The following is a 24,534-nucleotide window of genomic DNA, read 5'->3' on the forward strand; positions in this document are numbered from 1 at the left end:
TTTATTTTTTTTAATGTAGAATTTATTCCAAATTCCATCGGAAAAGAATGCAGGAACTGACAGAAGTGGGGCTGCAGAACTTTTTTAACCTGTTCCTCCTGCTAGCAATTGTTGCAGAAACAGAAGATATAGTGAGTCGAGTGCTGGATCTTTTGGATTTCCTGACTCCATCCTTGGTTAGCCCATCTCAGAGAGCTCTCATTTGGAGAGGCCATTTTGCTTTCCTTCTGATTTATGTTGAGAAGAATATGGACATTAGTGTCCTAGCTGAGAAACTCTCAAATGCTTTTCGTGTCAAGGCAAAGGAGTTTTTAGTAACCAAAAATGACTACACACAGAAACAAAATCTCTGGACTCTGCTTTCAACATACATCGATGGTGTCCAAGAAGTGTTTGAGACCAGCTGCTACTTGAGCCTTTCTGAGGAAAAGTTGCTAAATGATGGCTTTACTATGCTGCTGCCTGCTTGTCGAGGAGCTGAACTGAGTATGGTCTTGAATTTTCTTCAGGTTGTTATAGCCAGACTTCGGTAAGTAATTTTGTTAGACTGTGGATATAGACTGGCACATTGTTTTATGTTCAGAGTTAAACTGTAATTCATATTAATTTCCCACTGAAATAGAGAAAAAGGGAAAAAGGAAATAGACAGTTTTGAAGGATTGTGAATGATGCAGTAAATTTTTATACCCACCAATACATTACTGCATTCGGAATCTTAAAAATGTTTTCTTACTATTTCAGGTCATTAATTCATTACAAAATATCAGGGACAGAAAGCCTTGGTGAATATTCTGTTTTACAGACTTCATTCTAGTTTCTGTTTTCTCGCCACGTTTGTCAAGGTTGCAAACAAATAAAACAATTATGTAGACTTACATACTTTTCTGGAAATACTTACCTAGAAAAGAAGGAAATCATATATGACTTTGGAAACTGCAGTTTTGCTTTGATGTGTTAGTTCAGTTTTTAGCATCCATCATACCCTTCAATATTTTTGTCTACAGATTCTTTTTAGAGGTAGTCTTCCATTTTGAAGCCCAAAGATATTTTTAAGATAGTAAGAGGCAGCTATTGATTTGCCATTACTTCGAATGTGTGAGACTGAAATACGTGAAAAGAACTGTAGAAGAGTGCACAACAGGAATAGTGAGGCCCGTATGCAAGGTCTCTTTTTAACTAGCTTCCTTTTTATTGTCTAGTAGCTTTGACTGCAGCTGTCAATAGCTTATACATCCAAAGTGACAGTTTTTTCAGGCAGTCTTTTCAAAAAGGATGAAGCGTGAAACTAAGTTTACTTGATTTATTATTTAGTATTTCAGTTCAACTGAATGTATTTGCTGGAATAAATTGGAGACTTCAAAAATGCTTTGACATTTTCTTCATTTGCTAATACAGAGCTTTTGTTGTTTCTTTAAGATGAAGTAGGGAGACTTGTGAAAACATTGCCTATTTCATAACTTGACATTTGTCTGAAAGCTTCCAAAATTTGAGGGCTATGTAGTCCTCTTGTAACATAGACAGAAGGACATGGACATCTTTCATAGACTTCTGAGGGCTAGGTACTGTATTCATACCTTTTCTTACTAAAAGCAAGTTGCTGTAATATTTGAGCTAGTGAGTCGCTCAAACACCAGTTGGCATGTGAGCTATCATTAGAGCCTTGTTTCTAACTGGTCTTCATTTCAATGTATACATTTGGTTACCTGCCTATTTATCACACCAATTACAAGGTTTAATTCCATGAGGCTTCTAAATACATTGTGATCTTGATGGTACAGGAAATAGTAAAGTGTTGCCAGCTGCCTCTCCTACTTCTGAGAGTCTCGCTGAAGAATTTGTCCTCTGTTGCCATATGAGTAAAACACAAAAATGTTTTTTTTTGTTTGGAAGAGTTGGATGACTGTGCTAACCAGAGGTGAAAGTGGTGTTGGCTTAACCAGACTGATAAGAGCTGATCTGTTTGGAAATGTGTGAAAGGATGAAATGGTTCAATGCAGTTCTCTCAGCTGATTTTAAAATTCAGGCAGATAAAAGATAGTTGGCCTTTCGTAAATGTAATTTTTCTGTACACTGCACTCTAATAATTCTGTAACTGTACAACAGGTAGGAAGGAAGGGAGATCACTGATTAAAGAGAGAAGAAGCTCCCTCTAGGCTGTTAGGAAATAATATCTTCATGTGCCACTTCTGCTAACCCCAGATGATGGCTCACAGGAGCATTCTTCATTGCTGATTACAGAGCATTATGAAAATACTGACTTAGTTGTGTTAACTAAATGCCTCAGTATTTAAAGCTAAAAATGTCAAATAGTTTTAGCACTCCCCTTTAACATATCTTACTGTGTTACTAGAATCACGTTCCAGGTTTCCCAATTCATTTTATTTGAGGCTATTGTAAAAATAGCAATCTTCGATTTGCAGAGTGAGGTGTAGCCAAAAGCTCTTCTTTAATTATAGGTATTCATGCTGCTATGGTTAAGGGTCTGTCAGCATTTCCATTATAAACCTTTATTTTCAAGGGTTTGTAACATAGCTTTGAAAACTTGCTCTGGGCTAAAACTTGGCATTCAGGGTTTTGATAGAAGGCTTGTTTTCTTCCTTTCTTTTTTTCTTAAAAGGCATCTGTGAAGAGACCCCCACCTGCACCATTTTTACACTTCTGTGTTTTGAAATAATCTTTTCTGGGTATTTTTATATTTTGTTGTCTGATAGAAAGATGCTGGTAGCTTTTGACTGTTGTATTTACTTCTGTATTTACTGTTTGAAATGAGTATTTTTAAAGTAATTATTGTTTTTTTAATTTTATCATGACAAATATTCCGTTGTCCCTATATTTAAATAGAACTATGACTTGGCAAGAGAACTCATTTTTATTTCTTTTTTTATATATGGTGAGTGAATAATTGGAAACAAGATGCTACTTGCTGGAACTTCCAGGGATTTGATCTTTATAGTGAGATTCAGTATGAAGTGTAAGATTATATCTTAATACAGTCTCCTTTTTCGAAGCAACTGTAAAATAATAAACAATCTAGAACCCCTCAAAAACAAAGTGCTTCCCTCCTGTGTTTACTTGAAACATTCATCATCGAGCTCAGACCTTAGTTTTTCCTTTACTTTCTGTCTCTGCTTTTAAACAGTGCTTTTAAATCCTGATTTTATTCTTTAACAAAAGGTTAATGCAGGATGCTTACTCGTGTGCTTTCACTTGCTCCAAATCTCTACCGCTTCCCATCATCTAAGTGCTTCATGACACAGAAAGAAACCTTAGGTTAATAAAAGTACAGGCATTTAATGGATTTGACGGAACTCACTGTAGAAACGGGCACAGGCTCTGAGAAATTTGCTGAGTGCCTGGAAACAGTAGGTTTCAGCACTGCAATATGTTATTCTTAAAAGAAGTGTCGTTTATTGTAATCCAGTATTGCTCTGATATGAGCTTTTGCTCATTATCCTCATCCTGGTATTTGGTTTTTATAATGTACTAGCACTGAGATAGAGAATTGTAAAAATGCAGGTACATGCCTGGGTGGCAAATGGCTGCTGGTACACCAAACATCTTTATCTAGTTTCAGGGAGAGATGGTACTGATTCTCATAGGAGAAATGAAAAGTACCACAAACCTAATAACATAATAAACAGTAATTTTATTTTGAAAGCACTTATTGGGTATTTATGCCCCTTGTGTACTGCACTGAAGGACATGAGAAGTTATTGAAAATTTCACTGTGTACATTTTATAAGCTGTAAATGAATACTACTCAGGTAGACATGCTTCTAATTAAAAGTTATAGTAATAATTGGGCCACGGATAACAGCAGAACTGAATGCTTGTATCTGTTAGACTGTGCCTAGCCTTGAGGTTGTGAGAAAAATCGCGATAGGAATGGATTATCCAGTATATCTTTGCTATGGAAATGTGTAGTCATTTGTAATTTTTTTTTTTTTTTTGGTGTTATACTTGCCATCAAAACACCCTGTGGGGAGCTTTTTGAGACAAGGGGAGCCTTTCCCCTGCTCTCTGTCTCCATGTAAATCAGCAGATGAGCTCAAGAGGAGAATAGAAAGGTCCTTCCTCCTTCTTCCTCTTTTCTTCCCCCTCAGGGGTTTTAGTGTTAGTCTTTGTAAAAGGTGTTTTTCTGATGTTGAACTTCTGAAAACTATATCCAGAGGAGTTTGGATGAGCACAAGCTTTCTCTTACCCCTTCCATCCCAGAAGTATATTCCAAGTCACCAACTGTGATGCCAGGTAAGCATCTTAGTCAGGAGGTCCTGGTTTGGCTCTTAGATCTGCAAGGCTTAATGAATGAGAATTAGAAAGACAACAAATAGAGTTTGTGAATTTTTTCACCTACATGGAAAATGGTCTTTCCTTTTTGACTTTCCAACATAGATCTTCAATTTGCAAACATGTCTGGTTGTGCTGATTTGATCTAAAGTCTTAAATAGTTTGGGGTGGGTTTTTTTGTTCGTTTTTAAGTGCAGTAATAATGTTAATAGAGCTGATATTTGAATGAATGTAAGGAAAATTTAGTGAATGTGTGGGAAGCTTGCACTGCTCTAGAATATAGTGATATTTTGAAAGGTTCTCTAAGGTGTATCTAAATACTTTAGGCATCTCTTACAGTTTTCAGTGGCAATACTGGATGTGTTTTTAGCTACAATTACCGCGTTAAAATGAAAATTAAAATTGAAATCTTCTCTTAATCCTACTTTGAGGGCATTGAGATTCTTTGGGATTATTTTCTAGGATTTTTTTTGTATGTGCGAATTTGTACCTTTGACCCTTGTGTTCTGAGCTTTAGTCACAACTAGCTTTTGTATCCTGTGTTCTGAAAGCATTACTATACAAGTGAAGGAAATGGGATACAGTGTATGCGGAGGATTGGTTGTGGTTTGCAAGAGCATTCACTTCCACTTCTTGCTGTCAGTTTTCTTCAGAATCAAGGTCACATGAGCTGATTAATTTATTAAAATCAATTTCATGTTGGTGTTTAGGATGTAATAGAGCATCTGTCTTAGAATCATGTTAAGAACAAACTGGAATAACAAAATCAAACAAACTTCTGGTTGGCGTAATTTGGGCATCAACAATTTCATTAGAAATACGAAGCCAAAGGAACTCAAGTACAGTACTGTCACATTAACTGCACAGATGTGGACTCCATCCCCTCCACTACAGAGTGAAACACTTTTCTGTCTTTTATCCATTTAATCCATTTTTATCTACCAAAAAATAATTCACATAGGCTTTGTGGCCTACCGGACATCAGCACAGAACTTACTGTTATGGAAATGTAAACTCACAAAAAAAAAAAAGAGAAAAATCATATCCAGGTGTACTGAGAACCCGCTGGTTGGGACCCTGCAGTTGTTGGGAGAAATCTATGCTCCCTGAAGGACTTCAAGTGCAGGTTTGTTTTCTGATGGAAGTGTCTCACTTCTGAAACTGTTTTTCCCCCCAGTTTTTCTTCTTTTATTCTTTACACAAGGTATAAAAATGGCTCTTCTTTTGGAATATTCTTGATTGTGGATGTTAGACAAAGAAATATTTTCACCAATAAGACCATTATATAAAAGTAGCCTTCTAATCACTTAATTTTGATTGTTTCTTCGTTACCTTACAAGATATATATATCTTTTCTCTTTAGGATATCTCTTGTCAGATTTAAGGCTTATTTAAAATGAAAAGAAAGCTGAAGCAATTTTCTTTATTCCATTTCAGTCTCCTAAGGCCTATTTCCCCCTGGTGAGCTCATAGCAACAGGGGGGTTTAAGGGAATTCAGCTTTCTGCAAATTAATGTCTCACATCATGAAAATTCAGGACTTTTTTTTTCTATATCTTGAAAAAGTAATACAGTGAGTGCGAGTATTATTTCTTGCCAGCGGGTGGAAGATGAATGATTTTGTCACAGTTTTACTGCTTGATGAGCAGTGTCCTGAGGGTCAGGCTTAAGTCTGTGTCACTATGCTGCTCATTACTCTTGAGCTAAATAAGGGCTGATTGGATCTAAATTGCCTAGCACATGGGCCGCAGATGAGCTCAGTGAGTAGGGGATGACCTGCTATTCAGACTGGGAGTAACCCCGGTGTGCAAATGCTGCATTAGAACACCGTGGGAGAATGAGAGGCTACCGACCGCTGCCAGCAAAAGAAATCGAAATGTAAAAACTCTTTGATGCTGCAGTGTTAGAATTTGAAATGTAGGAAGTGACAGGTTGATGGTACTTATCAGCTTTGGCTGGATTAGAGAACAGTGTCATCTTGCTTATATAATGACAGAAGAATGAAGCTAGCTCCCAACTACTTTGCTGTGCAGAACTGCTGCTCTCAGAGCCAATGCTGCCTCCTACTGACAGCCTACTCAGGACAGTGGAGAAAGCGGATGGTTTTCGGATGAGAGGCTGTTTGGCATATTCGAGTGCACTCTTCCTGTGTGCATCAATGTCTACATGTTTCTGTTCTCTTAACAGAGGAGCAGGATGACAAGCCAGACTGATAAAACAGTTTTCTGGGACGAGCACAAGTCACTGTCGTCTTGAAGAACAGTTAGACAAGGCACCTACTTGTGTTGAACTACACATTCATGTTGCTGTTCCACAAAAAGTATTTCTTTGCACTCTTCTCTCCATTGCTAGACCCCAGGAAAGGAGGTAGTCCCTTGAGAGGAGAAATAATTTGTGGCTGAGTGTTTTAAAGAAAGTTGACCTTTAAAGAGGAGAGGAAAATCTGAATGAACTCAAAGAGAATCTTTATGCTAACTGAACAAATGGATATACTTGTCTTAATAGGAGAAGATGAAGAGCAAGTGTTGAACACAGCATGCACTGCAGTTGTTTGTGCAGTTCAGAAGGATGTGGTGGTTCAGTGGAATGTGGTCTTTTTGGTTTTGTTTTTTCCTACCTGTCACTGATGCTTAGGAAACTGAGTAATAGCATCTTCCTTTAAGTTTGTTTCAGGTTTTCTTACTGACATCTTTGGCCTAGCAATATCCTACTCTCTTCATACTATGGGACAATCTTAGTGGCAAAAACAACTTGGCTTTCTCATGAGTCTAAACGTGTACTGTTTTCTGTTTATTTTTTTTACTCTGCCTGAGTATATATCATTTGATTCTTCTTCCCCTGGGATGATGTGCTCATGCTGAAATTTCTCGATGAGATTTCTCGACATACAAACAGCTTCCAGTTTGCTTATTTCTGGGTATTTGTAACAAAAAAGGAAGAGAAAGGAAAACAGCAGCCTTGCATGCACAAACAGTTGTAGTGTAAGCATGGCTGAAAAGGTCTTGAGGGTACTAGTGGTTAGTAAGCAAGGCATGAGCCAGCAGTGTGCACTCTCGGCCCAGAAGGCCAACTGTATCCTGGGCTGCATCAAAAGAAGCGTCCCTGTTCATTGCAGGAGTTGAACTAGGTGACCTTTAAGGGTCCCTTCCAACTCAAACAGTTCTTGACTGTGAATATCTCCAGGGATAGGGCATCCATCACCTCTCATCGCTGCCTGTTCCAGTGCCTCACCAATGTTATTCTGAAAAACCTCTTTCTTGCACCCAGTCTAAATCTCCCCTCTTTTAGTTTGAAACCATTTCTCCTTGTCTTAACAGAAGATTCTGCTAAAGAGACTGTCCCCTTCTTTCTGATAGAAACCTTCTAGATACTGAAATGCTGCTCTCAGGTCTCCCTGAGGACTTCTCCAGGCTAAGCAGCCCCAGCTATCTCCTCATCTCCTCAGAGGGAAGGTGCTTCATTCCTTGCATCATCTTTGTGGCTCTTCTCTGGACACGCTCTAAGAGGTCCACATCTCGTCTGTACTGAGGACTCCACACTGGGACACACTACTCCAGCTGAGGTCTCACCAGCACAGAGCAGACAGGCAGGATTACCTCCCTTGACATGCTGGCCATGCTTCTTTTGATGCAGCCTAGGATATGGTTGACTTTCTGGGCCAAGAGGGAACATTGCTGGTTCATGTCCTGCATGTCATCCACAAATACATCCAAGGCCTTTTAAGTGGGGTTTATGATAAAACTGTTTGTGCATGTGAGGCTGCTGTTTTCCTTTGTCATCCTTTTTTGTTACAAATACAGAATGGCTGTGAAGTCACATTTCTGGCTTATGTCCTATTTACCATCCATCAGTATCCTTGAAATCCTCATCAGAAGGTCTGTGCTCAATTCTTTCATCTCTCAGCTTGTTTTGATAGTGGGTGTTATTGCAACCCCAGTGCGAGACCTTGCACTTGGCTTTGTTGAACCTCATGAGGTTCAACATGGGCTCACTGCTGAGTCTATCTGTGTCTTGGCATCCTGTCCCCCATGTGCACCACACAGTTTGATGTCATCTGAAAACTTGCTGAGGCTGTGCTTGATTCTACTATTGATGTCGTTAATGAAGATATTAAAGAGCATCAGTGCCCTGAAGGACGCTACTTGTCACTGTTCATCCAGACGTGGAGCTGTTGTTCACCACTCTCTGGGTACATGTTGCAAACAGTTCTTTGTCCATTGAACGCTCCACTTGTTAAATCCATATCTGTCCAATTTACAGAGAAGGGTGTTGTGGGGACCGTGTTAAAGGCCTTACTGAAATCCAGATAAGTGATATCTGAGGCTCTTTCTTACCTTGTCCACTGATGCAGTTACACAATCACAGAAGGCCAGGAGGTTGGTCAGGCAGGACCTGCCCTTGGTGAAGCTGTGCTGGTTTTCTGGCAGCCATGCTCTCAAAAAGCATCAGGAAGTGACAAGAACAAAGGTGATACCCATGTCTGTGGTTGGTTAACAGATATGTTGCCCCTTTGTCCATCCTGCTGTTTCTTGTAGGTTTTGCTGCCTACTCAGCACAGGTGGTTGCAAAGTAAGGTATTTTGATCCTGTACTAGTATAGTTTTTGCCTGATGTATGGAGGAAACCCGAAATTGTTTGATAATGGTTATTCAAGTGGATTTCCTACTATCTTGAAAAGGAGGGTGAGCAGGGCACAATTCTTATATATTGACCTCTGTTTACATGAATACTTATGTGAAATTGTAAGAAATGTATCGGCTGTAAGAAAGTAATTATTTGAATTTTGATTGAAATCTTCCTATTGGTTAGCTTTTGTGACAACTACCTCTTCATGCATGCAGCCTGTTATGTTAGGTAGCAGGCTTTGATGTGACTGCTTAGGAAAAAATAACACACTCCACCATGATATTTAATTTTAATAAAAACTTGCGGGTGAGAGATAGGAGCTGCTTATTTAATCTTTAGTTATAGTTCTGTATGCAGTTCTGGACATATCATTTTGCGGAACACTTATGAATAAATTGAAGATTGGGGAGATTCACAGAAGTAAATAATGAGAGTTGGAAGTTCACAGAAGTTTGAGGGAATTGAGAAAGATTGAAGGGAGACATGCTAGAAGTTAGCTTGCATGAAAAAGGCTGTTTGAAAAAATACAAATTATCTGTTGTTCTCCCTTCTAGTGAAGAAGGAATTGTCTTAATATGTGGCAGAAGTAGGCTAGCTTGGCTAGTTAGAGTAGGTTGCAGGAGTTGGCGCTCTGTCAGACTGAAAAAGTAGTTGAAATCACATGTAATTTTTTTCTCTTTTTAGAGACTACCTTAGACAAACTTTGTTGGACTAGTCTTTGTCAGCTGGTCAGAGTGCTGAGATGGACTACTTAAGTAATTTAAGATACTCCCCAGTCTTTCACTTGTTTCTGTGAATTGAAAGAAAGGAATGCCTGCTGCTGGTGGTGCTCAATTAGTAAGGCTGCTTTCCTACACAGTGATCTACGCTTTTGCTTACAAAATAAAACCCCAGTGAAATTAGAAAGTAGTAGATATGAAAGAAGCTATAGCAGAGATTATAATGTCATAAAAAATAACTTTAGAAATCTGTGATTCATTTTGATTTGTGAATTCTTTGTTTAATCATGTTTGTGCTTTCTTTAATGTCTGTTATAAGAGGAGAAAAGGTGAATGTCTTTACTCTTCTCTGCCATATTGGTATATGGAAGGTCAGCAGGAGGTGATTGAGGGTGGCCAGCATTGCCTGCACAGGAGTGGCAGGTTGTACTGAGTTGGGTTTTCAGTGGTTTTGTGGTCAAGTATGGGAATCTGCCTCAAAAAAATACTTTGTAGACTTTTTCTAAGGAAAGCTAATTGATCCAGGACATGAATGTATGCATTGTCATGTTTTGTTTGGCTTGGAGCAAGTCCAAGTGCCATTAATTGCTGAAGCCTAAATGCTCCAGTTTGTCTTCCAGTGGTACTAAACAGTGAAAATGTGCATAACGTGAAATGAGCCCGAGCTCATCTGTCTTCCCTAGAAACAAAATGAAAAGAATGGAGCATACTCTGTAATGAATATACTGTGCATCTTCTCATGTGGGAGTCCCCTTCTGACACTGTTATTGGGCGGACCAAGTAGAGGAAGGTAAAAACCGTCAGTGGCTTGTTTCATTCTTGGGTAAGCTGGAGGTGCTGTCAGTTCTCTCCTCTTTCACAACCAGAAGGCCCTATTTATCTCTAATCGGGGTTAATTAAAGCCTTAGGGCAAAACTGAACCCCTGCCAATGGCCAGGAGGTACAGACATAATCGAGGCTGCAACTCCTCACTGTAGGGAATGAAGAGGCAGCAAGGGGCTGTCATTGGCTCAGAATACAGCTGCACTCATTCTTTCTGAAAAAAAAAACACACAAGTGGACTTTCTTGTCAAACAGTTTTGTTAATTTATTAGAAGAATGGTATGAAGGCTCTGTTTTGATGTGTGGTCTTGCAAATTCACATTAAGGAGCAAAAAACATCTTGGGTTCTATATGGCAATGTGAGGCCTACACAGGCTGCCATGGCAGCCATTACATGCTCAGCAGGAGTGTGCGCTGCAGCCGTGAACGTGTGGCATCTTTTTCTGAGGGGCAGGAGAAGGGAGGAACAGGCAACTGATGTGGACTTGCCAGGGCAGTGAGATTTTCTTCTGCTGTTTTTTTTCTGTTCCTGTTTTGCTTACATCAAGTCAATATGGAGAAGAAAAGCAAATATTTTAATTGATATCCTTTGTTTTCTTGGACGGGAATATATTGATTAGCTGTTGGGGCGTGCATTTGAAAATACTTGAATAAGCATTCCATGTTTGCCTAAAATATTTTAAAGCTGTGAAAGATTTGTCCCAGGGAAGTTTTCAGATTCATGCCACACTTTGTGTATTCAGGGGGATGAAAGTATGTTTTCTGTGGAAAAAATGTTGTGTGTGTCCATGTTTGGTGTGTTCTATTTATGTCAAATTTTGTATTAAGTGCACAGATGACATCAAGTAAAATACTGTAATCATCTTATTTCTTACATAATAATTAACTATAGCACAGTCATGATTATCTAGATATCACAGAGTGAATGCAGGCAATCAGGGAACTTTACATTGTAATTATTAGACCTTGGGGAGACATGACCCCATTTAGGGTAATGGGGACTATGGTTAATTGGTGTTAGGATAATCCAATTTTTATTGTTTTTTTTTGTGGGACTCTAGACTTTGCAAGAAAATGTCTGTTTGTGGTCAGGGAGAAAAAAAAAAAAAGCAAATAGAAAACAACCATAAAAATACAAGCATAAGAATGAATCTTGAGGTTGTGTTACATTGCTGCTCTTAGTTACTGTTAAAATTATAGGTGCTCAGAAATCATTTGTATTGTCTGTAAATCTTGCATATTTTACATCATGGTAAAAATCCCATATGTTTTAATTCTGAGCATTTTGTAAAGGCATCTGGTTTTGGTTTTTTTTCTGAGACATCAAGAATGACTACATGTGGGTTTTTTTGGAGTCAAACTCAAAAGTTGAAGGTTTTTTTTCTTACCGCCAATAAACTTCTGCTGTTTTCTTTCTCTAAAAGAAAACTTTCTGATACGTGTACAATATGAGCATTATGACAGAAAATATATATAATGACATCCTCCTTGACCTTTATTGTCTTCTCCAGGTTTAGAATATGAGGATGTTAAACAGTTTCATTAGAGCTCATTATGAAAGGATTTCCACTGTATTGCCATGATACTCTGGAATTTCTAATAAACTCAGCCTACCCTTTGGAAGACTTGCAGATGAACTATTGCACTGCTATTGTCTTACTGAAAGTTTTTCTATTCTTTTTTTTTTTTCTTCCTTGAAACAAGCTAATTTCTGAAAACTCTTCAGCAATCTGATCTCATTGTAAATTAATACTGTAAATTGTGCTGCTAGTGAGGGTGGAGGGAGTAGTAAGAGTGGGTGGGGGGAGAGAAGAATTAAAATCATTCAAATAAATGGTTTAATTTATGCCTCAGCAGTTAAGCATGCTCCTGGTTAACAGAAATACCCTTCAGCTACACAGGATTTGGGAGGGTTGGAGGGCACTCATTTGCACATAAATAGCCATTAACTGATAAATTCCCAGAGGTCTCCTGTTGCATGCTAGTGGTTCTGACCTACTTAGCTAGCTTAAATTTGTTTTACAGAATTATTATAATTCCATCCCTGGTACTTAAACTTTGTGATTAATGCATGCCTCACAATACAATTAAAGTGTAATTACACAGTTTTACAGTTTGCTATCATGGTGTTATTATTATTACAAAGAGCTGGATTTTGCAAATATTAGAAGAATTAGGGTTCTGATACCTATCACTTTGCTGTTATTAAGTGATTATGTTAAATGGGACCCCTTTATGGTTGAAGAATGAAGTAGAGAGAGGGGAATCATTAATTAACACATCAGATGGTTTCTGTGTGATTGTGGAAGAGATGTGCAGTGGATTGTTTGTTTTTTAACACATCTGTATATGATAGGTGCAATACCTTTTGTTTAGCTTTGCCAGCTGCCTGTAACATGCTCTAGAACATCTGTGCTTTAGTGCTTAAGGTTTCATAATAAGCACCTACTTTGTGTAATCTTCTGCAAAGCATTTGCTTGTATTACAGTACAGTAAAATCAGGTGTTTATTGAAGCTTTTTATTACCTTGATTAGAAACATTAATGGATAGAAATCCAACAGATCTACACAGTGTAGGTTAGGACATGTGTGAACTGATACAGATCTTGTGCTCTGTAACTTGCAGTAGTTCTCTCTGAGGGATCCTGTCTGTTGTGTTCATGTCTGTGATTGTATTTTATATTTATACTGGCTGCAGATAGCAGTAAGTCACAAACACCAATATTTTTATCTTAGCTGAAAGGGTTACTTGGCTTTCTCTATTTTAGTTAGTTCTGTGGCTACTGTTCTTTTCTACAAGAAGTAGTGATCTGCAAATTGTTAATGTGACACGTGTAATACAGGACTCACTTTGGTACAGCAATATTCTTAGATCCTTTTTTTTTTTTGCCAATGCAACAGCAGCAGAAAATTTTGATATTTATGTTAACAAGTAACATAATTACTAACTCAAAGGAAGACTGAAAAAATGTTTTTAATTTTGGCTATTCTGATGTAAGCTACAAATCTAATTTTACTTTATCTTGCATGTGTTGTATTGCACACTTCACTGTTAGGAAATGGAATGGCTGACTCGTTTTAATAATTATACTGTATGTTCTTCTAGAGCTTTTAAAGTTACTCTCTAATTTTTTTTTTTTTCAGTTAGAATCATGCAGTGGAAACTCCAGACAGTGTGCAGATAGAAACTGAATGTTTCACTTTCAAGTCTTATTTGATCCTGTGTCTTGGATTTCATTTTTTGCTTAGTTTGAAAAGACCTGTTGATTTTGTGTTTTTGTTTAAATTGTGCTGCTCATTTCTTCAACAATGAAAATATTTCTTCTTCCTAATTTCAAAGAACATAAAGAGTAATAGGCAAATAGAAATCTTTTTCTTACAATGACTCCTTTCATATCTGTAATTTCAGTCTGTATTTGTTATGCTACTACAATGATATAATCTCTGCTTTCACTATTATCATCTGCTGTCATTAAGCTCAGAAAACATTGGTCATTATTACTGATGCATGGAAGCATACGAGCAGGTAGCATGCAATTATGCTTGGACGAATTTAGTATATATCAGTGCTTCCTACTTGAATATATGTGAATTGGTTTTATTTTCCAGTCTTTAAAAAAAAAATACTGCATAGAGGTGATTTAAATCATTTTCATGTGGCACAAGAAAAATGTAAAGGCACATTACCAGAAAGAAATGGTCAGCAATAAGAGCTGTTTTGCAAAGTTGGCTTGCAACACCTACCACACTATATGGAGAAAACAGTTATCCTGTAATAATAAGACTAATGAATTCAGAAATCCATTGATTGAACTGGCTTTGGGTAGATTATGTGCAGGCTTGCTTCAAGGAGAGGAATTTATGAAATGTTTGCCGCATCCAGCAAGCAGTGCTGCTATAATACAGCTGCCTCCTCAGTGGTTTGCTTTGATCCTGTGGAATGAAAGGACAGGAGGATCAGCTCAGGTCTAAATGAGATTACAGCTGGTTCGGCAGCTTATCTGGTCTAATGCCAACTAGTGTGGCTTTGCACGTCCTAAGGGGTTTACAACAGAAACTGTTTATTGAGTATCATCGGTTTACTCAACACGAGCAGGCTAATCCTTCCCAGCCTCAGCATGTTGTAAGATTGTGCATGAGCCAAACCAAAAGCTGGTGTAGCCAGGGCCTCCAGAGCCCTTTGTCTCGCTTCATATTGATTTTTTTTTTTTAACCTGTGTTAAAGACAGTAAAAAATAAAAACCAATAACCAGCCCTATTCTGAGCAAAAGGTTAATCTGATCCAAAATCTTACAAAACCATCTTTTAACCCTAGAGGGGATGGTAGCCTTTCTCTGACTTTCCACTCTAGGGATTTTCTAGTTTAAGGGTTTGAAGACCGAGATAGGAAAACAGCTTAAACATTTAACTCCATGTGTCTTGCAGGGTCTCTGAATTCTCTTAACAGCTGCATAGGAAGCTTTAAACAAATAATTCTGAGTACAGCCATTATTAGCAAAATGTTGTATCTCTGTGGCACCTAATGCCATGTAGTAAGGGCATGACATACTGAACAGAATTAAAGAGTGGTGAAAGCAGGTAGGTGTCCCTGGAATCATGCTGACTTTTCCCTGCAGTGTTTGTTATGTAAAAGCATCAGTAAATACCTTGTTGAGCTGCTTTCTCAAAAAGGAAATCAAGTAGATTAATAAGGAATTTTAAAATAATACCAAGCAAGCCCAAAGGCCCATAGAAGCAGAATGTTTTTAAAAATTAGAATGGAATAAAAATTCTGCGCTGCAAGCTCTTACTCTTAAACAACACCCTTTCTGCTTTCATATGAAAAACAATGAAATAGTAGTTATTAATAATATATTATTGAGTGTATTTCCTCTCTGAGGTGAATCTCTTTTGGAAGATAATGCAGCGTGTGTCAGATGATTATACATAAAATGTTCTTTATTATATAGAGAAGGAGTAGCCCAAGCATTGGAAGTCTTGCAGAGTAGAAACAATACCTTTGCATTGAAAGAAAGGTGTTGAATCTCTATTGCTGGAATTATGCAGGAATTGATTAGTTACCTGTATTTGTATGGTGTATGTATCATTAGGAGTAATTAAATGGATTCTTCTGTGACACAGGGAACAGACTTTGGTGGCATACCTATCTATCATTGACTGAGTTTGGCAAACTTGAACTGGCAACTGTTTCAAAGATTGCTGGATCATAGCTAAAAGACAGCAGTAGCTTGAGGAAATATGAATGCTGTTTTCTGTTTACTTCACCTAATTGGAATGGATGTGTATTTTAAGCTATATGTAAGCAAAGAAGTTCCCATGGATACCATGGAGGCATTGGGAATATTTTATGGGGAGATTGCTAAAAGTGGTGTGAAGATAAACATGAACTTTACTCAATATTTAAACTTAATGGAGAAGATACAAGTTGAAAATGTAATATTTATCCAATCACTTCTATTTTATCAAATCTGCTCTTTAAAGCAATGGGTTGCTCCCATGTATATATAACATTACACTTTTAGCACATTTGGAGATAAAAGCTGTTGTTGGTGATTGCTTAAACTCTTTGTTCAAGCATCTGAACGGTACAAATCAAAGCATTTTGTCAGACTGCGAGAAGTGTCGCATAGATAATGCTTCCCACACACGCAGGTCACCAAATAAATTATGTGTGCGGTTTTACAGCATAGCTGGTGCTGGAAGTTAAATGGATGCCCAGTGGTAGAACTCATAAAACATTTTCCTGTTAACGTGACCAGGCAGAATTGACATTGTTGATGGTAGCTTTGATCTAATAAACCATCAGTTCTAGCAGTGATTTTTACTGTGTTCGGAGGAGATGATGATAAAAGTTTAGCAAGCCCACAGTTCTTCTTGAATGACAGAAAATTAGTTCTACTGTCTGTTACCAAATGTTAGGAACAATGTTCGTAGGGGATATTTTGTACCCAAAGTAATCTCCTTCACTAATAAGATACATTAGGTGAACAGCATCCTTTAACACTAGAGATACTCCATAAAAAAGAAACAAAATTGATTTTTCAGGGATGAAGTACAATTTTTTTTTCAGAATTTGGAAATAAGTTACTTCATTGTTTGAAGCACAAGTTTGCCTGCCTTCCTACTTTCTGTCATACAGAGAAAGATTTCTTTTTTTCCTGAACTGTACAGTATATGACTCCCAGCAAGCTGCTAGACAGTATCCATACACATACAGTTTTTGATTTTCTGCAAAGGCAACTTCAGGAATGGGAGAGCTTCATTTAAAAACTACATAGACTTTTATATTGGAACTAGAGTTCTTCTGTCAATGTTCTTTTAAATTAATAGAAACAAAAATGCAAGTTTTTTCTTGGGCTTCCTACGTGGAAAATAAGAATGGTGTGATGATAACCAAGTGATGCACTTGCAAAGTTAAGGCAAGGGTATTGTTGGAAATTTATGTTCCAAATAAGTAACTATGAGTAATAGTATTACTTATTTCTTGGTTTTCAGTATTTGAGGTTTGCTTGATGCTGTTCCTTCATTTCCACTCAGGACTTTGTGTGGTTAACTGCAGAGTCCTTCTCACATCTGATCAGATCAGGAACTTTCAACTAAGGTGACACCAACTCCACATGGATGGAAATAATTCCAGTTTTCTCTCTTTTCTCGGTGCCGGGTGAGAGAAAACTCAGCATCTACAGTTGTAGTAAAGGAAGACATTTGAGAAAGATGAAGTTGCTCAGTAAATTTGTTTCAAGCCATTTACCAAACTTCGATTTTCATAGTTTGTCTAAGAATTATTTTGGTTATCTTTGGCCATAAATTTACCATCACATATTTCAGATTGTAAGCTTTTCCAAACTGATGTGTGTGTTCTTCATTCATTTGAATGAAACAACATGAGCTCCAGCAGATTTCCATATTAATACGTAATGTGGCTGTCTGACCCCTGGTGTGGGAAGTTCATTAAACTACTGGGCTCTGAATGCTAAGGGAGTCTGATTAAGGTCAAGCTGTTAGGCTGTTTTTTTTTGTTGTTGTTGTTTGTTTTTTTTGTATTTTTGCTATGTGGAAAATTATCTTTTTAAAGTGTGTAAACAGTATCTTGGAGGAAAACATGAATCTCTTCTGCAACTATAGTAGTCAGCTGGAATTTTTTCTCATTTCAGAATCCCAGGGAAGAGCTGAAGGCAGGATGGTTCTTCTTGGAAATGGTAGTACCTCAAATGGAGTTTCAGCACTAGCTTTTCAGGACCAGCTGACTGATGTTCCAGTTCTACTCCATGTAGTTTTCATAACTCACGGAATTGTTTTTCTTAACGAAAGGCAGTAAGAGACAGTAATAGCAGAGGATTAGCTTGTAAATACTCAGAAAATTTGTTTGTCATGGAGTCGGCCATTATGTAGCTGTAGACACATTTTGTTGACTTTCTGTTGTTCTTGAGAAATTTCTTTCTGATAAGTTGTTTTATAAATAAGCAGCATACTGGATTCTCAGGACAAGAAAGACACTGAAATATTTGAAATACTGGGTCAAATAGTTGACCGCTAAGTTGAATAGGAGTGTATGGAGTATGTGTCCTGTGAGACGAAGCAGAGGAAATTGAGTTTGTTCAGCCTTCAGAAAAAAGAGACTTGGACGGTGTTGGGGAGATGGTGGGAAGGAGGCATTTTATACAACAGTCTAATGAGAGGTAGCAGGAGAGATGGAATCAGACCCTTCAGACAGAGGTAGGAAGCAATCAGCTGAGATTGTGGTGAAAGAAATACCTATTACATATAAGAATAAGATTTTCACAGTAAGGATAATCAAACATTGCAACAAGTTTCTAAGTGAGGTTGTAAGATTTCTGTCTTTAGAGTCACTGGAGACTGGCTGTGCTTTGAGCTGGGGTTGGACCGGTTGACATCTAGTGGCTTCTTCCAACTCCAGCTGGTCACTGATCTCTAAGAATGGAGAATGTGGGGTTTGTGCGCAACAGTATTTATTCTAGGTATTATTCCAATTTTATTTGTTGCAGATAACACCAGGATATTGTTTAATGTACAGCATCTTTTTAGAATTTTGAAATTGAAGAGCTCACTTGAAAGGCCTTGATAGGGTTGAGTGAACTAAAAAGAATTTTGAATATTTTGAAGAAAGCTTAAAGACCACCTAACTTGGGACTATTTTCTGTCCCCATTGCTGTCATAGCAAGGAAAAGCTGTCATGGAAGATTAAGAATGGTCTTGTGTACTTGCAGTGACTGCTGTTTACAGCTGAAAACATAACAGCTAATACTACCCGTTCCCTTTACGATGTACACTAGAATTTATGTTCCTAATGGGCTATGAACTTGAATAAAGGTGATTTGAAGTTATGCAGAGTTCCTGTTCTTTGAAACATAAAATACTTCATAAAGAGAACTTAGCAATGAATCTTAAATACATAAATAAAAAACAGAAGAAAAAATGAAATTAGTGGGTTATAATTTAAAGTTACAGAAATGTTACTGCAAGTTCTTAGTAGTTCTCTAGCAAATCTTTTACATAACTGATGACTCCATGTTTAAAACAAACACTGAACAAAAATCTAAAGCAAATGTTTTGAGGCACCTCGCAGCCAGGGATGACCACAGAATTCCCAATGATTCTTGTAAGCTCCTTCCGTGCTGTGACAGGAAATACCTCATATGGCATTTACTATCAGAATATTTGATATTCTGTTGTTCGTTTGGTGGTAAGTGCTACCAGTGATGGTTGAGTTGGGGTTTTTCTTTTAAGCTTCCCTCACACAATGTGATATGCCTGCAGACTCTGCCATGTGGATGAATGCCTGCCTCTTGTAAAGAATGTTTTGGTCTTGTGAGGTACTTGTTTTGAATCTTCCAACTTAAAGTTTGAGTCAGCACATGTGGCTCACAGCTTGCTCCCAATCCACCTCGAAGAGAGCCCTTGTGAAAAAGTGCAGTGAAGCCCAAGACATGTTTACTGTTCTGAAGTTTTGCATCTGGCAGGGGAATTTATTAGGGATTTTTTGTGTTATGTTGGTTGGAACTAATAATAATACTGGGATTGAGTATCCTGGGACTTGAGAAGATATTCTGAAACAGCGTAGGGTAACTTTGTGTCTACATGTGCATGTGTTCCAGTTTATACTGCCTCTGCATTAATGATATTAAAAAAACCTGCAATCTTAGCTCCCCCTCAGTACTGTACTGACATAAACTAACTTGGCTAAATTCCACTGAAGGTAACAAAGGTACGTTGCAATTGAGTTCAAATTAACTTCAGGGTTTTCCCAAGACTGTTCCACAAGCTGAAATGTAAAGTAGTTAAATTGAATTCACACAGGTTTCGTTGTCTTTGATGATCTTCCAACCTTATTTTAGTTGAATGTGGTTAGGAAAAGAGAACGGTTCTCTGGCACAACTTTGTTAGGCTGGCTGAACCAGATGTATTATTCCCTCTCAGTAGACCTAGCAAAAGTAGTGTAGACATTTACTGCTTGCATTTAAATTATGTTCATAACAACTTGTCCTTTTGGTGATGTAGTTGCACCCTTTGAGAAGGGTTGAGGAGACAGCGCTAACTAATATTCTGAAGCTCTGTTTGGCTTTTCTTGGCCTTTGTGTTTTAGGGTTGTGTGTCCTTATAAATATCTTTACTTTATCTTTGAGCGTAATAAAGATGTTGGGGATTTCTTGGTCTTGTGTGTTTTAAAAGTATTACTAAGTTCACTCAGCATGCTGTCCATGATTAACACAGGGTTCTCTATTACTCTGCTACTAGCTATAAAGAGGATTATATTAAACTCAGTAACCTTGCTGAAGCCCCTTTGTACGTTGCTGCTATATTGATAATCTTCACATGATTCAACTGCAGTTGATAACCTTTTATTCAGAGCATTAACACTTCCCATTCCAGTGAAGGTGAGAATCGTTGATATCAGCAGATAAGCTCTGTGACATTCAGATCAGTATTTCTACAAAGGCTTCTCTGAAAATAATGCCTCCTATTTTCTTGTGCTGGTCCATGACATCAGAGGCAGATGTTGGTGATATGGCAGTAGAGGCTAAACTTTCCTGACAGTATTCTGTTACATTTTGTTGACATGTGACAGATTGCCACAGAAGGGCATTCTGACAAAGTGGCATCTGACATGGAAGTGTATATGAAGCAAAGGCGAGGAAATGAATTCCTCCATGTGGAAGAAAAGGTACCCACTGACATTCATCAACACCTGCTGAAGATTTGTTGAGATCTAGCGGTGGATGTGAACACAGTGAGGTGGGTGGTGGACAAGCTGCATTGTGGATGGACATCCACAGCTGTCATGAAGAATCTTAGTCAACTCATCTGCGTGACATGGAAGATTGACACCAGACACCTGTGTATGGAGCTGAGTATCAGCTTCCATGCATTGGAAACAATAGTGGCAATGTTGGAATGTCACAAAGTTTCCACTAGATGGGCCCCAGGAATGAACACAAAGAACACCATATACAAGTTTTTCAGGACCTATTGAACCAATACAAGCCTGAAGGTGACAGTTTCCTGAATCGTATCATTAGCAATGATGAGATATGGTGTCACCACTACAAGCTAGAGACAAAATGACATTCTACGGAGTGGTAATGTTAATTCTCCACTGAAGAAAAAGTTCTAGACAACCTCCAGCAGGTAAAGTGATATGGTACTGTCTGTTGGGATAGAAAAGCAGTAATCCTTCTGGACTTCCTGGAATCCAGACAGACCATCAACTCTGACTGCTACATTAGAACACTAGCTAAGCTGAAGGTTCAACTTGTAGATTCAGGCTAGAGAAGATGACAACCTTTCTCCAGCAACACAATAATGCCAGACCCCGTGTCAGTTTCTAGTCCACGGAGCACACTGCCAGTCTTGGCTGAACTTTCCTGACACACCCACTGTATAGTCCAGATTTCTTATCTTCCCATTTCCATCTGTTTGGGCCAATGGAAAGCGTGGGCAACATCTTCCTCACAACAGTATTGTCATAGCAGCTGTGAAACAGTGGGTCACCTCTGCTGCTGTTGAGTTTTATGAGTGCGGCATGCAGGCTCTTGCTCATTGCTGATGAAAATGAATAGTTAATGGTGTGACTGCTGAAAAATAGTTTTGTACCTGAGAATTTGTTCAATCAAATAGCGTTACTGTGCTCTTTATATCTGTTGTATTTTCCATGAAATAAATAGGAGGCATTGTTTTAAGAGTGACCTACATATTAGTGTGATCATGCAGATGTTACAATGGACATTTCTCCACCTGAACTCTGACACAGGATACTCACTAAGCCAAACTGTGTCCTAAAAATTTCCGGTGGTTAACTGAAGTGACTGTTACACTGTTTGATCACTGATAAAATAGTGAATCTACTATTTTGGGAATCTACTGTGGATTTCTTTTAGGAAGCAAACATTTGAGAGCAATAAAAAAAAGTTTCCTAGCATTCTGCATCTAAATTTAAACAGTATTATATATGTGCCAATAAATTATAAAAGCAAAGTAAGATGAATTGAGGTTTTGTGTTTGTGATTAATACCTATTAATGAACAGCTTTCCTCTGGAAAATTATGCTTGAAAAATTATCAGACTGTGTTGCCCTACCTCCAGTAATGCATATTATAGAATCATGTCTTTGGTGACACTTGCTGGATTTACGGAATCCAGCCCATAGGGAAGATTGATTTTCTTTTTCTCTTCCCATGATTTTCTATGCAATTTCTTTTCCAGATACTTGCTGTATCTTGTGATTTAATAGGAGATGTTTGGAATAGACTGCTGGCCCATTTGTCCATATATTTCGTAGGACCTACATCAAGCAGCAACAGATATGAAAGCTTGTAAAAATTTTCTGTGACAGCTTTCACTTGCATGTCACGATTATGGCATGTGTATGGATCACTGCAACTCTCACTGCATCCACAGTTGTTTGGGAGAGTCAGAAAGACAGAACAGGCTGTGGCTTTCTCCATGTCTTTCTTCCACCATATAGTGCATGGAGGAAAGGTCAAGGAAGGAAGAATGTGATCAAAGAAGTACTATAATAGAAGAGAGGAGAGATGACTGTGCTTGGAGGTCATTTCTGTTTCTGTTCATTTATTTATTTATTCTTTCAGAGTTAAACTTATCAGCATTTGCTTCTGCCCACTATCCCATATGAAGGATTTCCACACTTCTTCGTACAATTCTTTGTCTTGAAATTGACATTTGTTTTCTTTTAAACTTCTTGTCTTTGCCAAATCTGGGGATGGCATACTAAGAATATTTGTTGCTCTCTAGTAAGGGGTGGGAATGTTCAGGCCCTTACTGATTTGGGTTTTGGACAGCTTTTGGTCTTCCAATTTATAAAAAAATAATAATAAAAAAAAAGTGTGAGCTACTCCTGGATATTGAGGTTTCCCTTGTCACCCTTATGTGCCCCTTATAAATTCCATAAGGCTAACCCCAAAATGAAAGCATAGCATCGAAACACTGACGGGAAAAAACAAACCAAAACCAACCCACCTCTCTCCCAGCTGCAACCAGGACATTTATTACTGGCAATTTGTATCGTATTTACTCATGCACGGTCAAGTATGATAAGAAAATATTGTTGCTGTTGTACTTGCATTACAAATTTAAGACGATCTGTCATATTTTCCCCACTCTTTCATAAGTTTGGTGAATACCCCCAGTAATGTCTAAGAAATGAAACTTGGCTTTAGTCTTTGACTCTAAGGGAAAAAGTAGTTGTCTATAATAGTTAACTGTACTTAAACTTATTTGAAAATATTTGTATTTTATGAAATTTCCTATGTTTCGTAATTAAGCAGAGTCATTTAGTTTAGGACATTTTCAGATGGTATTATTTTACTTAGAAAGGTTACATGAAGCTAAATTGCATATGATTTGAATGCCCGCGGGCTGCTTTTCATTATTTGACTGGGGATGATGATCTGGATTTCTTATATACGTTAATTGCATTGCTTACATAAATTCTCACAATTGAAGCTTCTTAACTACTGAATCTGTTCTGTTCATGAGTTACTAACAATAGGAATACAGCAGTTTCTTCCACTGAGATTTGAAGATTTATATCGTCAGTGAACAATTAAAATGGCTCAGTTTAAGTCTATTGAGTGCTCTGGAAGAAAGTATGCAATCTGATTCTGCTCAGGCACTGACTGTGGTAAACTGAAAGGTTCTGTGGCCTTTTATCAATAGATAATTTTCAATTAAAGGAACACGATGCAAGATACATGTCAGGGTGTTTAGAGGCAATGTTTTCCTAATATTTGTGTTAAAAACCAGAACTCTCTGACTAGGATTATTCAGTGGATTAACTGTTTTACACCAGTGATTTGCAAAGCCAGAGAAGCTGTCCTAATTGAAATGATGCCCCAGCATCTGTGTATAACTCTTACAACCTATGCTGTATGCCCTGGTATTTTTGTTTTATATGTGTGTATAGATAAGTTATTCAAGTTGTTCTCTGAAGACTGTCAGTCTGATAGTGGTACGGTGATGCAGACATTTGTTCATCTTTTACTCTTAAGCACTAAGCCATCTACATGCCTGGCAGCTCCATTCTGGTGAGGAAGAGTAAGCTGGAACTTGGAAGACTGCTGCTCTCAAGTTGTCTGAGGCTCTCCAGCAATGTATAGGGCTCTGATGGCCTAGAGTAGCAGATCCAGCTGAACAGCAACTTGTTTGGCATGTGCAGCATGTATTTTAAATCAGACCACTCTGAATGTTTTGATAGCATCTAAAGATATAAAATGAAGCACTGGTAAAGAAATTAGTTGCCTGTAAAATTAATTGGTTTGCTGTCTAAGTGTTAGACACGTGTCTTACAGAGTGCAAATCAGGAACCTGGGTTAAGCACTTTCATTCATTTTGTAAGCATATGGGAAGAAGTATTTCCAAAAATCACCCCCCTAAATTTTGCTTCCTTCATGGGGGTTTGCTTAATACCTACAGAAAATGACCACTGAAAGATTGAATCCAGTCTGCAGGGGCTTAGAAGTGTCAAGAAGAGCAGCATTCTGTACTTGTAACCACTGTGGAGTCTCAGTGCTGAAACTGCATGCTTGAACTTTTTTCTTTTTTTTT

General features: G+C 37.9%; 1 protein-coding gene across 4 annotated transcripts in view; it reads left to right on the top strand.

Moving 5' to 3' along the window:
• Window positions 1-24,534, top strand: part of MMS22L (MMS22 like, DNA repair protein) — an 88,646-nt gene that overhangs the window by 32,328 nt on the left and 31,784 nt on the right. For all 4 annotated transcript variants that reach the window (XM_090135977.1, XM_031610781.2, XM_090135978.1 and 1 more), the window contains exon 14: window positions 20-529. In XM_090135977.1, the coding sequence (XP_089992103.1) occupies window positions 20-529 (510 nt within the window). The remainder of the gene's footprint in view (window positions 1-19; window positions 530-24,534) is intronic.

The sequence above is a fragment of the Phasianus colchicus genome, chromosome 2 (genome assembly GCF_987193195.1).
Source record: "Phasianus colchicus chromosome 2, bPhaCol1.hap1.1, whole genome shotgun sequence".
In the NCBI taxonomy this organism is placed as follows: Eukaryota; Metazoa; Chordata; class Aves; order Galliformes; family Phasianidae; genus Phasianus; species Phasianus colchicus.